Source organism: Ophidiomyces ophidiicola (assembly GCF_022830035.1).
Source record: "Ophidiomyces ophidiicola strain CBS 122913 chromosome Unknown scaffold_70, whole genome shotgun sequence".
In the NCBI taxonomy this organism is placed as follows: domain Eukaryota; kingdom Fungi; phylum Ascomycota; class Eurotiomycetes; order Onygenales; family Onygenaceae; genus Ophidiomyces; species Ophidiomyces ophidiicola.
This window is the reverse complement of record NW_026054710.1, coordinates 6,728-21,954: the sequence shown is the minus strand read 5'-3', so window position 1 is coordinate 21,954 and position 15,227 is coordinate 6,728. Positions and strand designations below refer to the sequence as shown.

The window sequence follows — 15,227 nt, the reverse complement described above, 5'->3', positions numbered from 1 at the left end:
GTTAATTTGTCTATGATCATGTCTCTGATCATTGTTTTTGTAACTTAGTTAAATCCTGCAAGACAGCTTGCAGGTAGTCTTCATAGTCTCAGACTGCACAAGACTATAATGAATAATAATAATAATAATAATAACAAAAGAAAACTTGTGGAGCCAGATGACTAGATGTACTTAAATAAGAGAACTCACTAACAATTTTTCAAGAGAATTGTCAAACTGAAAGTCTTTTTAATAGGGAAGACTTAAGTAAACCACTTGTAATCTCAGTTCAATATATCAACTAGTCTCACACTTCAAGAGTGTAACTTTAGTCCCTATATCTTATGTTGATCACAGAAAATGAATGACTTATGTGCTGTTTCTGTCTATCTGAGAAGTCAAGCCCAGGAAAAAACCTCTTCTTGTCTTTTTGAAGAGTGACAAGCAACTTTATCAGAATCTCAGAATCAATATCTAAGATTCAAGATAACTCAGTTCTTTTTCAATCTCAGATTACAATTCTAATTCTTCTTTGCAAGACACTAATGTATCTCAAGGCAAAGTCAAATTCCAACTGCAGAAGAACTGAAAGAAACTGTTATGATATGCAAGTAAAAAGCCTTCTTCTTTGCTAGAAAATCAACAAGCCTAGTATGATGATTCTAACTATAAAAGAGCAATTTTAACCATCACTAGCTGATGGATGCAGGGATCAGTGACTGGGAGAGTCTATGTCTTTGAGACAAATAAGAAAGAGAGAAGAGTTTTGTTGTTTAAGTTGTGATTGAATTTATCTTTGCTGACCCCTACTAGCAAATGGTTTTGACTATTTGGAAGTGGAAATCAGGGCCAGAGAAAATCAATAGAATATCAGAGAGATAGAGAACTGATCAGAGAATCAGAAATATCAAACTGAATTTAAAAAGATCTTGTTTTGGCTGAGTTGCAATTGAATTTGCTGTTGGTGACCTCAACTGACAAGTGGTTTTGACTTTTCAGAGGTGGATATCAGGGCTGGAGAAAATCAATAGAATATCAGGGAGGTAGAGAATTGATCAGAAAATCAGAGATATCAAACCAATTTTGAAGAGATCTTGTTTTCACTGAGTTGTGGTTGAATTTATCTTTGCTGACCCCAACTGGCAAATGCTTTTGACTTTTCAGAAGTGAAAATTGGGGCCAGAGAAAATTGATAGAATATCAGAGAGGTAGAGAATTGATCAGAAAATCAGAAATATCAAACTGAATTTAAAAAGATTTGGTTTTGGCTGAGGTGCAATTGAATTTGCTGTTGATGACCTCAACTGACAATTGGTTTTGACTTTTTGGAGGTGGATATCAGGGCTGGAGAAAATCAATAGAATATCAAAGAGGTAGAGAATTGATCAGAGAATCAGAAATATCAAACTGAATTTAAAAAGATCTTGTCTTGATTGAGTTGTGTTTAAATTTCTATGTTCTGTCAGAATTTTGACTGTGTTCTGCAGTTGTATCACTTTGATGGAGTATAATAGAGTTTGATGGAATAATTATGTAAGTTCAGACTTCAATTCAGCTTTGGTGTTGCTGGTTAAGGCTTAGTAAGCCAGGAACACAAAAACTTTTCACTGTGAAAGACTGATGGAGAGCCACCAAAACTGAGTGAATTCTTAATCAGTTTGAAAATGCAAGTATTTTCCTCTTAAATATAGATTCTTTGACATAAATGCAATCAATTTCCAATATTTCATAGCTGTATTGGAGATGGTTGTGTTGTGATGACCAGATAAAGTGTCTGAGTAGTCAAAACTGACAATCCAGTCTTTGGTGTAAGATTTCCCACCCACCACAGTGAATTGCCAGATGAAAATGGAGAGAATAATTAAGTAAGACATGAGCTTTCCAATGGATATATTTTCATTAAATTTGATCCAGAATTGATGGTGTTTCATATGAAGTGCTGTGAGTGAGTGATTGAGTCTTTGAATTGGAACTGGAGTTTCAAGTACTGAAATGGAAATGAGACTTAATTTAAAGAGATTGAAATTATGTAATTAGAAATAGAAATTCTCAATTTTCCTAAAATTAAAATAAAATCTTATTTTCCACTATTTTTAGTACCAAAATCATATACAAATGTATATATGCATTTTGACTTAATGTGCCAATTTTTCTATTTTGTCATATTTTGATGTAAAAATACACTTTCAAAATAAAGTTTGAAAAAAAATTAAAATTGTTTTAGGGATAGGAAAATCTAGAAATGGGACTTAAAATAAAAAATTTGAAACTGGAAAGTGAATGGGACTTTTATTCATATTTTGAGATGAGATTGCAACTAATTTTCAAATCTTGAGAAGAGATTGAGATCAACTCAATTGAAATTGACATTCAGTCTTGTTCCATTGAGATTTCAAAGAGATCTCAATGATCAGTCTACTTAGATTATCATACTTCATGTCATTTAAGATTTATAACTCTGTGACTAATGACATGATCTCATTAGCATAGCTAAACACACAAAATCTGTCATGAATGCTTCTTTATGAAGATCAGTGGCAACATATCTAGAGACTCTAAATACTGTTGTAGCAATACAAATTACTCTTCTCTCTCTCATACTTAGATCTTCTTGTAACCACTTTCCACTCAATCTAATCTCACTTATCAAGATCATAAATCATTGCCACATTATCTGCAACCTCAATCCTCCCACTCAGCTTAGTAAAAATATGCTTTCAAAATAAAATTTTCAAAAATATTAAGGTTGTTTCAAAGACAGAACAATTTTCAAAAAAGACTTCAAATATTAAATTTAAAACTGAGAAGATAATAAAATTTTTACTAGTATTTTAAACTAAAATTGAAATTAACTATTAAATCATGAGAAGAGATTGAGATCAATTAAGTTGAATTTTACTTTCAGTTTAATTTCTTAAAATTTCTATAATGATCTCAATGATCATTAGTCTACTGAATGTTTATATACTATTAGATTAACATACAGTTATAATTGATAAAGATTTATTAAGTGCTAAATGTTTTTAATTCAATCTTTTTAATTCTTAGATCTATTAAGTATAAAATTTTTTAAAATAATATGTTAATTTCTAATCAACTATTAAACTTAAGATACTTACTCCAGATTTTAATATTTTATAGATTTAGATCAGTAAATTATAAATTAAATCTATACAAATTTTATAAATAAAGTTTAACTTTTCAACTAGACTGATCACTGAGATCAGAATTTCCCAGTCAAAATTCTGTCTCTAATAAATTTCATAGAGAATTGAGACAGAACTGAAACTTAATGATTAAAACTGAGAAGTACTAAAACTAGACTGACTGCTGGAGTCTCTTTGGAATCTCAAAGGGACAAGACTGAATGTCAATCCCAATTGAGTTGATCCCAATCTTTTTCCAAAATTTGAAAATTAGTCCCAATCCCATCCCAAAATATGAATAAAAGTCCCATTCCCTCCTCAGTTTTAAATTTTCTATGATATGTCCCATCTCTAGATTTCTCTATCCCTAAAACAACTTTAATTTTTTTTCAAACTTTATTTTGAAAGTGTATTTTTACACCAAAATATGACAAAATACAAAAATTGGCACATCAAGTCAAAATGCATATATACATTTGTATATGATTTTGGTACTAAAAATAGTATAAAATAAGATTTTATTTTAGATTTAGGGAAATTGGGGATTTCTATCTCTAATTAAATAATCTCAATCTCTTTAAATTAAGTTCCATTTCCATTTTAGTACTTGAAACTCAAGTCCCAGTCCCATCTCAGTTTAAACTATCAAGTCTCAGTCCCATCTCAATTTCCCATTAGTGCATTAGAAATGGGATCCCAGTTGGGAAATCTCTGTCTCTGTGATCAGTCTAACTAAAACTTAAGTTCTATGTACTGTACTACTGAAATGGAAATGAAACTTAATACAAAAAAAATTGAGACTATTCAATTACAGACAGCAATTTCAGATTTCTAGAAATCTAAAATAAAATCTTATTTTATACTATTTTTAGTATTAAAAGTATATAAATGTATACATGAATTTAGACTTGATGTGACAATTTTTCTATTTCAAAATAAAGTTTCAAAAAAATTGAAGTTATTTCAGAATCTGAGAATTTTATAAAAGAGATTTGAAACTTAAAATTTAAAACTGAGATGAGAATGAAACTTTTATCAGTATTTTGTAGACTGACTGTTGAGTTCTCTTTGAAATCTCAATGAAACAAAACTGAATGTCAATTTCAATTGAGTTGATTCCAACCTCTTCTCAAAATTCAAAAGTTTGTCACAATTCCAGCCCAAAATATGCTAGTATTTTGAATAAAAATGAGACTTATCATTAAATTTTAAGAGAGAAATGAAACAAATTGAGTTGTACTGTTCTCTAATCTTAGTCTCTGAAGAATCTCTATAGAGATTTCTGTGGTCAGTCTACTTTAAACTTCAATCATTCATTCAATATATGATCAAAACTTAAAAGTAGTATATATAATAAAAGTAGAAATAATAGTAAAATGAAGTAACTTTAATGTATCTTCAAATAATAATAATATTTTTGAAAAAGTATGTAATATTTATGTGACTGAAAGTCTATAATATTGCATCTAATCTATTTCTAACAAACAAGACAGCTATAGTTACAGACAAACATACTATAACTGAGACTATGGAAAAAGCATATGAAAAATCTCTAGCAAAACCTCCACCAGTGTAATAGTCAAAGATAATGAAATTGGTACCATGGTTGAAAAGAGGAGGTGGCAAACCTACAGTTCTCCAGTTCCTCCTTTGGGGACAGGGTCACCTGACCAGTCATTTGACTCCTGCTCAGGAGCCCATTGTTTTTTGTCGCCTAGCTCCTCACCTAGTTAGCCCCTTGGCAGTCAGAACACATCCAAATCGACCGGGAAACTGAGGCAAACTCCATTACCCTACTTGTCAAGTTGTTGTCTACGAGTAGACGAGAATTGATTGTTCGATTTCTGAGCACTTGACATAATTACTCTGTGCACTGCATTATGTCTACAAAACAAATGGTGCTGTAAGAGCTCTCCTCCAGCTTTGTATAACACCATACTCAACCCTCCAGGTCACTTTACCGACGTGCATTGAAACTCTCCCTTGACTGGGCTGTTCATCGGCAGCTATGGCGCGGCCAAGCTATGTACATTCGGTCTCTGTTTGATGCAAATAAGGATGTTCGCGACCCGCGTCAACGAATGGCATGTTTCCTTAAGCTTTATTCAACTTGATTTTTCCCTCATTGACAGAGTCCATTTTACAATTAGATACTTATGCAGGAAACCGAAAAGCTCCTCGAGGAATGGAAGCACCCAGATGCATACAGATCGCCGACGGCGCCTGGCGGCAAGCTCTTACCATTCCTGCCTAAACTCCAATTTTTCAAACTAATGTGTGCTCATATAGGATCCAAATATGAACGGAATCTGGAGGCACCTATACTCAACGGTAGGCTACCTTCCGACTCCATATCCCAACCGCGCTCACTAACGCCCCTAAGCCCCATTATCACAGGATCAGTAAATCAAACAATGACAATGTGCGCCTCAATGCCTTTTTATACATCAAATAATTTGTTGGTTTTTTTTCCTATGGATCCAGACCAGGCAACCGGTCAGCTATACCAAACATGGGTGCCAGCCAAATATAAATCAATCAAGATCCGCAACGTAGAACGGAAAATACACGTGCAATTTAAGCGCGGGAGAATGATATTCAGAGACCGTCTACATTATCGAACACAGAAGCCCGCATTGAAGTTTTCTGTTGTATCGCAAGCCACATTTCGGCGAACCATCGCATCAAGGATGCCCATGAAGACATAATGTACATAACTGCTATTTAATAAAGAACAAAAGGATCCATATCGACCAACCGTAACCCCATAGCTACCCCCCACCAAAGAATGAAACCATAAGTTGACGCCAGAGGAATTGAAAGGAAATACTAAGTGGTTCAAAGTTCTTGACTGGGATTCTTTCCACCTTTTGGAGTCTTCTTCGGAAGAAGATCTGTCGGAAAAGTGTTATTAGTACACCAATGCTACAACAAGAACTAGACACGTACTCTGATGGATATGGGGCATAACACCGCCTTGTGCGATTGTCACATGCCCCAAAAGCTTATTCAATTCTTCATCGTTGCGAATAGCGAGCTGTAAGTGACGCGGAATAATACGAGTTTTTTTATTATCTCTAGCGGCGTTGCCGGCCAATTCAAGAATTTCGGCAGCGAGGTATTCCAAAACCGCTGCCAAGTAGACAGGTGCACCTGCAAAATTTCCTTTAAGTAAGGGTTCATTATGAAAGAAGCCAAAATACCCAACATACCAGCACCAACACGTTGAGCGTAATTGCCTTTTCGAAGAAGACGGTGAACACGACCAACGGGGAAGGCCAGGCCAGCCTTCGAGGAACGTCTAGAATTCATTAGTTTATGAGAAATTATGACCGCTTCAGTATGGAACATACGATTGAGAGCTCTTTGAGCCGCTAGCTTTACCACCAGATTTACCACCGGTCATTTTGAATAATGCGTGGAGTTGAAATTGATTATTTAAAAGAAGACGAGAGGTGTAAAAGTTTAATAGCGTTGAATAATCGGAGAGGGATGGAGGAGAGTAGCGTAAAAGAGAGTTGGTGGTTGGTGGAGGCGACTTTAAATAAGAACGGGTGCAGGGTGGGTGGAAAATCCAAAGACGACTCAGATCAACAGAGGGGAGCTTTCAGGTGGCTTACAAATCAGACCAATCGTACAGCGCAATTTGCATGGAGAGAGTACCACAGACTGCCAATGAAGTAAGAGCAAACATATTTAGCGCATACTGACCAATACCGCATTCTGACGTACTTTACGCGACATCGCCTGCAATTTTGATTGCTAATCATACGAATCATACAGAAATCTTACCGTATCGAAATTCTGCTTCCTTCGCCCACCTAAGATCAACCAACGATTTTGGTGTTCTTATAAAGCAGGCCACTATCCTTTCCATGTCAATGCTCATTTTCTACTTTCTGTCTTCTAACACTGAAATTCATCGACTCCCATATTACTGTCTTGCGATATTTTTTCACTACTAATACTACTCTAAAATAAGAACCGACTTATTTTAAAGAATGGCCCCAAAAGCTGCTGAAAAAAAGCCCAGCACCGGCGGAAAAGCACCCGCTGGTGGCAAGGCCCCCGCCGAAAAGAAGGAGGCGGGCAAAAAGACGGCGGCTTCTGGTGAAAAGAAGAAGCGAACCAAGGCTCGGAAAGAGACCTACTCTTCCTACATCTATAAAGGTACCATTTCAAAGCTCAAGTAACAGAATCTTGTGTCGCTTAAATTCTGTTTCCAGTCCTCAAGCAGGTCCATCCTGACACCGGAATCTCGAATCGTGCCATGTCTATCCTTAACTCTTTCGTCAATGGTATTTTGAGCGTCTTAGGTTTCCTGGTATCCCGCTTTCTAATATAACGATAGATATCTTCGAGCGCGTCGCCACAGAGGCTTCAAAACTTGCCGCGTACAATAAAAAATCGACCATTTCCTCTCGGGAAATACAGACATCGTACGCTAGAGACCAAATCATTCTTTAAAAATGTAATATGCTAACACAAATAGTGTGCGTTTGATTTTGCCCGGCGAATTAGCCAAACATGCCGTTTCCGAAGGAACGAAAGCGGTGACCAAATACTCGTCATCTGCCAAATAGATGATTGTTTAAACCATGCTTCTTTTTTTTTAAATTCCCGGACTGGGTTTACGGTTGCGCGGCGGGGTTGGGTGTTCAATTGAGGATTTCGTGTTTCCTGGGATTGGCTGGTTTTTGTTCTGACGTTATGTGCTCTTTTCAATGAAGATCGAGGCTCTTTGTACAATATGTATACAGCGAGAGGAGAACTGGGATGAGAAGTTCGCCTAAGGGCTGATCCACGAATGAAGCAATTTTTGCTCCGCAAATGAAGTTTTACCAAATTTCATAATTATATGGTAAGTTACTCAATAAATCTGCTATATAAGATATGAAAAGTTTGGCAAATAGGGGAAAATTCGATTAGTTGTCCCCATCTAGGACCTCAACCTCGCTCAGCGCTTCTCTTTCGATGCACTGGCTAAAATCTGGCGGTTCGCCGTCGACTACATGAATGATTTTTTTTTCAGGTACAGAGCGCACACGTTGTTTCCAATCTTGCCAATCTTGGTCATTCCGGATGAGGAATCCAATCAACATACTCGGATCCATTTCTTTAATGTGCAATCTTCGAAGCCGTCTAGTGTGATAGGAATTAACATCATCAGATGAAAGGATAGACCCTGGGTTCCATGAAACCGCGGACTGTGTAAGATGGGGATCAAGGTAGAAAAAGTGAAAGCCTTGAACCCCTACAAAATAAAACGAGGACGACGGGCGGCCACTATTTGAAATTAGCGAGGACCAGTAATTAAGAGTGTTTAAATATCAATATCCTACCCGGCAATGCCAACTGACTGAGGATATCTCATAACCGCGGTAAGCGCTTCCCAATACACGCGGGTAACCTTATCTATGCCCAGGCGAATCGCCAGCAAAATAAGAGTTGGCCGAGTGATGCCTGGTCCGGCTATTTGACGGAAGCGATCTTCATACACGTCAGGACCGTCGATGCTTAAGTAAACGTTTAATCCAGCCTGTTTATATTCACTGGATAGCGCCCTGTGACAAATGAATATTACGGGGTCTTAGTTTCAAATGGTTTTAGAAACGTACGCGATGCAGTATGCCGTGGTAGAGGGTCCAAACCATTCTCCTGGTTGTTTTCCGCAAGCAGATGCTCCATGCCCAACAAATCGATGTATAGAAAAGGGAGCATGTGGATCATCAATAAACAACGATAACAACGCACTTTCCTCTTCCGTCTTGGAGCCTCGTCTCCAATCTATGCATTATCAGCAAGTTGCCGGCTCGTTAATAGGCAAAGTCTGCTATACCTCTACCGAGATTCAGGGCGCATAGAGCATTTGCTAAGAGACTCTGCCCCGATCTAATCATACAACCCCATCCGGTATCACTTGTAAAACCATGTGTATCCAAGAACTGGGTTCGAAGCCGCGTGTGAAGTTTAAGAGAAGAATGAGCAACCGGATCCGCGGATTTAGATATCACTGGAAAATTCGAACGATATGTGGACCATGTTTTTGATTCAAAATCATCAAGAAATGAAGAAGGCCAATCTCGACACTCAGGCGTGTGTGGCGGGGAAGATTCTGTTTTGCCCAAAGGCTGTGAGCTTATCAAAAAGTGATGGTCAATAGTGGATGGAGGTGTAATTTCCTTCTGGATCTCTGATCTCTCAATAACCCTAGGGTTATGAGAGGTTGAGGCCCGGTATTCAATTCCCATACACCAGATAGACTCATCTGGGTTGAGGTCGTTCTTCGGTTCGGGGTCCCAAATGTATTGAAAAATTTTTTTATATCTTTGGCCGATATCGACATTGCTCATCATGACTGGCCACAGCTAATCACCAAGCAGGGGATATATAACGGTTGAGAATATATGTACCGTAGAAAGGGGCGGAATAATCAAAATATGACATCAACTGATTACTCCGCAGTTAGTTAGTTACTGACTAGGTGAATACTCGCCACTGTGCCTTTATGTAACGTAATCCCCCACCAAGCGCCCGATCAACAACTTCTTACTTAGATAGAGAGTTCAGCCTCAATTTCAAGTAGTTAAAATCAATAAAATAGCTGCATTGTATTGGGCTATCTGGTTTATATGGTAATTTCAGCCAGAGGCCCAGAAGATGATGTGCAGGAATCTTTGTGTGCCAAGAACTAGTTATCGGACACTTTGCATACAATATATAGTTAAGTTGTCTGGTTGGTGCCCTCCTGCTCTCTTATGTAGTTAAACCACCTTTTGTAGCTCGAGCTCTGAACAAACCCATCAACATTGCAGAACATGCTCCAAAAGTACTCTGTTTTGCTTTCATTTTCTCTTACTAGTTATCTTGAATGGCAAAACCTAAAAGGTCAAACATGCGACTTCATGGAAAATCTGGCAGATACAAAGGTATTTTCCTCCCTACCTCACCCCCCAGTTCCTACTATTGCAAAACTCGAACAAAATATGGAATCGAATAAAGGTGAAGACCATGGTGGGCAGCACTATTTGCTACATAATTAGATTAATAAGTTAACCTTACTAATAATACAATTCTCATCTGGGCCTCAGAAATGCATTCCCAGCCCAGCATGAGCCAGGAGGCGCTCAATACGGACCAACAGGCTCTCGAAAGATCTATTATGCAGTCACGATTTCATAAGATTCAATTCATCAGCAAGGGATATATGATGCCAGACTTCCCGCAGAATCTGGAGGAGCAGAATTACCTGACACCCCCAGCGATGAAGGTGCAACCAACAGCTGCCCATTTTGAAACAACGCCCCCAAGTTGCAACCGGATACACATACTCGCAATGGAGCCTGCACCTACTCTACATGGGAACCACGAAAATGCCAGCCCCAATTCTGATGAAGATAGAATAGTTTTTAGGGGCAGACTAAATGCAGAATACGAGGCGCAGGTTTTACGGAGCAAACATGATATTAATGACTTTTCCTACGTCCGGCCTGAATTACCAAACAACTATCGGGCAGAAATTTCCCCCCTTACAAATTTTGAAACTGCTGGATTTTGTTCTCCATCTGCCCCGAGTGAAACCAATAGAGATCCTCCGATGACACAGCCGAGACTCGATTATTTATCGAATAAATCTGTACAGATCAAAGAGTTTCGGGAATGTGAAGCCGCTATTTCTAATATTGCTATCGCCGATTTTACTGCAGACTTGCATCAAGACCTGCAAGTGAAAACATCGCTGCATTCGGATACAAATGATGCATACCAAGACCACAATAATATTGTTACAGGTGCAGTGTCTAATCACGAAGCCGGGGAGGAAGCTTCAAATCCAATTGTCGATACCACCGCGATAGACTATAGCCTAGGCGACGAGAAATTACTCGTTTCAGATAGTGAGAGTGATGGACATGATGATAACGGAAAAGCATCCTGGGAACATATGTATTCCGTCTTATCACCGGACTCCGAATCATATGAGGACTTTGATATACTGGATTTTAGCAGGGCCAGTCTAAAAAATGCGAATAGAAAGCAGCAGCGTCTCCCCACTCTTGCCATGTCCGACTCCGACCTCGAACGGGAGCTCCGCACTTCATGGCAAGCCGATCGAAGGAAAAAGGTTGAGGCCAAAAAGAAGCGAGAAGAGTTGCGTTTTCAAGGATTACTTGGCCGTAACACTAGTCAGGCTCACAAGATCAATCACTCCAACGTTAGTGGGCTGGATACCATTAAAAACGAAATTCGATCTTTCTTACTATCCCAAGACCAAACGTATTACCACCCCCAGCTTTTAACAAGGGACCGGATGCTAACTTTTCTAACTACAGCCTCACACTTCCCCCGATGGAGAAGAAAATGCGCAAGCAGATTCACCGTTTAGCGAATCACTTGTCGCTGAAGTCTCAGTCAAGGGGACGTGGTAGATCGCGTTTTCCCGTGTTAATAAAGACTTCTCGCACGCGTACTTTCGACGCAAAATCGGTCAATGACCTTAATATACTATACAACAGTACATCGGACATGCGACCGGGGAGTATAACAAGCCGAAGGAGCAGCAAACGGGAAAAGACTGCGCCTTACATTGAGGGGGAAGTTGTGGGGGCATCCGCCCCCAAAATAGGCGCAGGAAGTAAAGGTTGGATGATGCTGGAAAAGATGGGGTGGACGAATGGGTCATCCCTCGGAGCCTTGCACAACAAGGGAATCTTACAGCCTGTGTCGCACATTGTGAAAACAAGCAAGGCCGGTCTACAATAATTCCAACAATAAATCTCAGCGTACTCCAATTTTACATATACATAGGGAGACGTATCAGACGACACAGGAACATGTGATGATCATGTGACTGAGAGTCTATACTATTGCGTCTGGTCTGTTCCTGATGAATGAGACAGTGGTACTTATAGATGAACATGCTATACCCAAGACTATGGGAAAAATATATGAAAAATCTCTAGCAAAACCTTCATCAGTTTAGGCTGACCACAGGGACAGGGATTTCCCAACCGGAATCCCATCTCTAATGAACTAATGGGAAATTGGGATGGGATTGAGATGTCATGATTCAAAGTGGGATGGGACTGAAACTTGAGTTTCAAGTACTGAGATGGGAATGGGACTTAATTTAAAGAGATTGAGATTATTCAATTAGAGATAGGGATTTCCAATTTCCCTAAACTAGACTGACTGTGGGGACAGAGATTTCCCAACTGAGATTCTGTTTCTAATGCACTAATGGAAAATTAAGATGGGCTTGAGACTTGATGATTCAAACTGAAATGAGACTGAAACTTGAGTTTCAAGTACTGAGATGAAAATGAGACTTAATTTATAGAGATAGAGATTCTCAATTTTTCTAAACTTAAAATAAAATCTTATCTTATACTATTTTTAGTATCAAAATCATATACAAATGTATATATGCATTTTGACTTAATGTGCCAATTTTTCTATTTTGTCATATTTTGGTTTAAAAATACACTTTCAAAATAAAGTTTGAAAAAGAATTAAAGTTGTTTTAGAGATAGAGAAATCTAGAGATGAGACTCAAAATATAAAATTTGAAACTGAAAAGAGAATGTGTGAGAATTGAGTGGTGCAGATAATATGACAATGATTTACAGTTTTCATAAGTGAGATTAGATTGAATGAGAGATGGTTACAAAAAGAGTGAAGCATAAGAGAGAGAGATAACTTATATTGCTACAACAGTATTTAAAGTCTCTAGATATGTTGCCACTGATCTTTATAAAAAAATATTTGTGACAGATTTTGTGTCTTCAGCTATACTAGTAAAATTATGTGATTAGTTATGAAGTTTATGAATCTCAAATGACATGAAGCATAATTATCTAAGCATTAAGAAGATTTCACAATCTCATTATTTGTTTTCAAATTTCTGTGGAGAAAAGATATAAATCACTGCCCTGACACTCTTGTATGTTTTTCATTTCAAATCACAGCACTTGATATGGAACACCATCAATTCTAAGTCAAATTTAATGAAAATATATTCATTGAAAAGCCCTTATTTCACTTAGTTATTCTCTTCATTTTCATCTAGCAATTCACTGTGAAGAATAAGAAATCTCACATCAAAGACTAAGTTGTCAGTTTTGACTATTCTGACACTTTGTCTGATCATCACAACATAATCATCTTCACTACAGTTCTGAAACATTGGAAATTGATTTCTTTTGTGTTAAGAAATCTATATCCAAGAGGAAAATACTTACATTCTCAAACTGATTAAGAATTCACTCAGTTTTGGTGACTCTCCATCAATTTTTCACAATGAAAAGTTTTTGTGTTCCTGGCTTACTAAGTCTTAACCAGCAACATCAAAGCTGAATTGAAGTCTGAACTTATATAATTATTCCATCAAACTCTATTATATGTCATCAAAGTGGTACAACTGCAGTGTAAGACTTCATGCTGCAGTCTTCTTACATTCATTTCATCATCTAAAAGAGGTTCATAAAATCTTCTCAATGCTTAGATGATCATGCTTCATGGCATCTGAAGTTCATAAACTTCATGGCTGATTACATAATCACACTAGCAAAGCTGAACACACAAAATCTGCCACAGACACTTCTTTATAAAGATCAGTGGCAACATATCTAGAGACTCTAGATACTGTTGTAGCAATATGAGTTATCTCTCTCTCTCTCATGCTTAGATCTCTTTGTAACCACCTCTCACCCAACCCAACCTCATTTATGAAGACTGTAAGTCATTGTCACATTACCTGCAACCACCCAATCCTCACATGCAGAACACAACCAAAATTCCAGCAGAACATAGAAATTCAATCACAACTCAGTCAAAAGAAAATCTTTTTAAATTCAGTTGAATATTTCTGATTTTCTGATCAATTCTCTATCTCTCTGATATTCTATCAATTTTCTCCAGCCCTGATTTTCACTTCCAAAAAGTCAAAATCATTTGCCAGTTGGAGTCAGCAAAGATAAATTCAATCACAATTCAGTCAAGACAAGATCTCTTCAAAATTGGTTTGATATCTCTGATTTTCTGATCAATTCTCTATCTCTCTGATATTCTATTAATTTCCTTCAGCCCTGATTTTCACTTCTGAAAACTCAAAACCATTTGCCAGTTGAAGTCAGCAAATATAAATTCAATCACAATTCAGTCAAAACAAGATCTCTTCAAAATTGATTTGATATTTCTGATTTTCTGATCAATTCTCTATCTCTCTGATATTCTATTGATTTTCTCCAGCCCCAATTTTCACTTCTGAAAAGTCAAAACCACTGGCCAGTTGGGATCAGCAAAGATAAATTCAATCACAACTCAGTCAAAACAAGATCTCTTCAAAATTGATTTAATATCTCTGATTCTCTGATCAATTCTCTATCTCTCTGATATTCTATCAATTTTCTCCAGCCCTGATTTTCAGTTCTGAAAAGTCAAAACCATTTGCCAGTTGGGATCAGCAAAGATAAATTCAATCACAACTTACACAAAACAACTCTTCTCTCTTTCTTATTTGTCTCAGAGGCATAGACTCTCTCAGTCACTGATTTCTGCATTCATCAGCTAGTGGTGGTTAAAATTGCTCTTTTATAGTTAGAATAATCATACTAGACTTGTTGATTTTCTAGCAAAGAAGAAGGCTTTTTACTTACATATCATAACAGTTTCTTTCAGTTCTTCTGCAGTTGGAATTTGACTTTGCCTTGAGATACATTAGTGTCTTGCAAAGAAGAATTAGAATTGTAATCTGAGATTGAAAAAGAACTGAGTTATCTTAAATCTTAGATATTGATTCTGAGATTCTGATAAAGTTGCTTGTCACTCTTCAAAAAGACAAGAAGAGGTTTTTTCCTGAGCTTGACTTCTCAGATAGACAGAAACAGCACATAAGTCATTTATTTTCTGTGATCAACATAAGATATAGAGACTAAAGTTACACTCTTGAAGTGTGAGAATAGTTGATATATTGAACTGTATTGAACAACAGAAGCACATGATGATCATGTGACTGAGCATCTATAATATTGTGTCTTGGTCTGCTTCTAACAAATGAGACAAGAATACTTATAGATGAACATGCTATAATTAAGACTACAGAAA

The 15,227-nt window shown here is 37.3% G+C and overlaps 4 protein-coding genes across 4 annotated transcripts; 2 read left to right on the top strand and 2 right to left on the bottom strand.

Moving 5' to 3' along the window:
- Positions 1 to 5,963: 5,963 nt before the first annotated feature.
- HTA1 (histone H2A) lies at positions 5,964 to 6,531 on the bottom strand (the record flags this gene model as incomplete). Its single annotated transcript, XM_049255903.1, has 4 exons — positions 5,964 to 6,019; positions 6,075 to 6,278; positions 6,338 to 6,426; positions 6,479 to 6,531. The coding sequence occupies 4 exons, from the start codon at positions 6,529 to 6,531 to the stop codon at positions 5,964 to 5,966; spliced, it is 402 nt and encodes a 133-aa protein (XP_049105125.1).
- A 595-nt stretch (positions 6,532 to 7,126) lies between these two features.
- Positions 7,127 to 7,708, top strand: HTB1 (histone H2B; the record flags this gene model as incomplete). Its single annotated transcript, XM_049255902.1, has 4 exons — positions 7,127 to 7,295; positions 7,352 to 7,423; positions 7,477 to 7,564; positions 7,618 to 7,708. The coding sequence occupies 4 exons, from the start codon at positions 7,127 to 7,129 to the stop codon at positions 7,706 to 7,708; spliced, it is 420 nt and encodes a 139-aa protein (XP_049105124.1).
- Positions 7,709 to 8,050: 342 nt separating this feature from the next.
- Positions 8,051 to 9,478, bottom strand: ATG4 (Cysteine protease atg4; the record flags this gene model as incomplete). Its single annotated transcript, XM_049255901.1, has 4 exons — positions 8,051 to 8,411; positions 8,468 to 8,689; positions 8,744 to 8,912; positions 8,965 to 9,478. The coding sequence occupies 4 exons, from the start codon at positions 9,476 to 9,478 to the stop codon at positions 8,051 to 8,053; spliced, it is 1,266 nt and encodes a 421-aa protein (XP_049105123.1).
- A 758-nt stretch (positions 9,479 to 10,236) lies between these two features.
- On the top strand, positions 10,237 to 11,508 carry SQS1 (squalene synthetase-like protein; the record flags this gene model as incomplete). Its single annotated transcript, XM_049255900.1, has 1 exon — positions 10,237 to 11,508. The coding sequence occupies one exon, from the start codon at positions 10,237 to 10,239 to the stop codon at positions 11,506 to 11,508; it is 1,272 nt and encodes a 423-aa protein (XP_049105122.1).
- Positions 11,509 to 15,227: the final 3,719 nt, after the last annotated feature.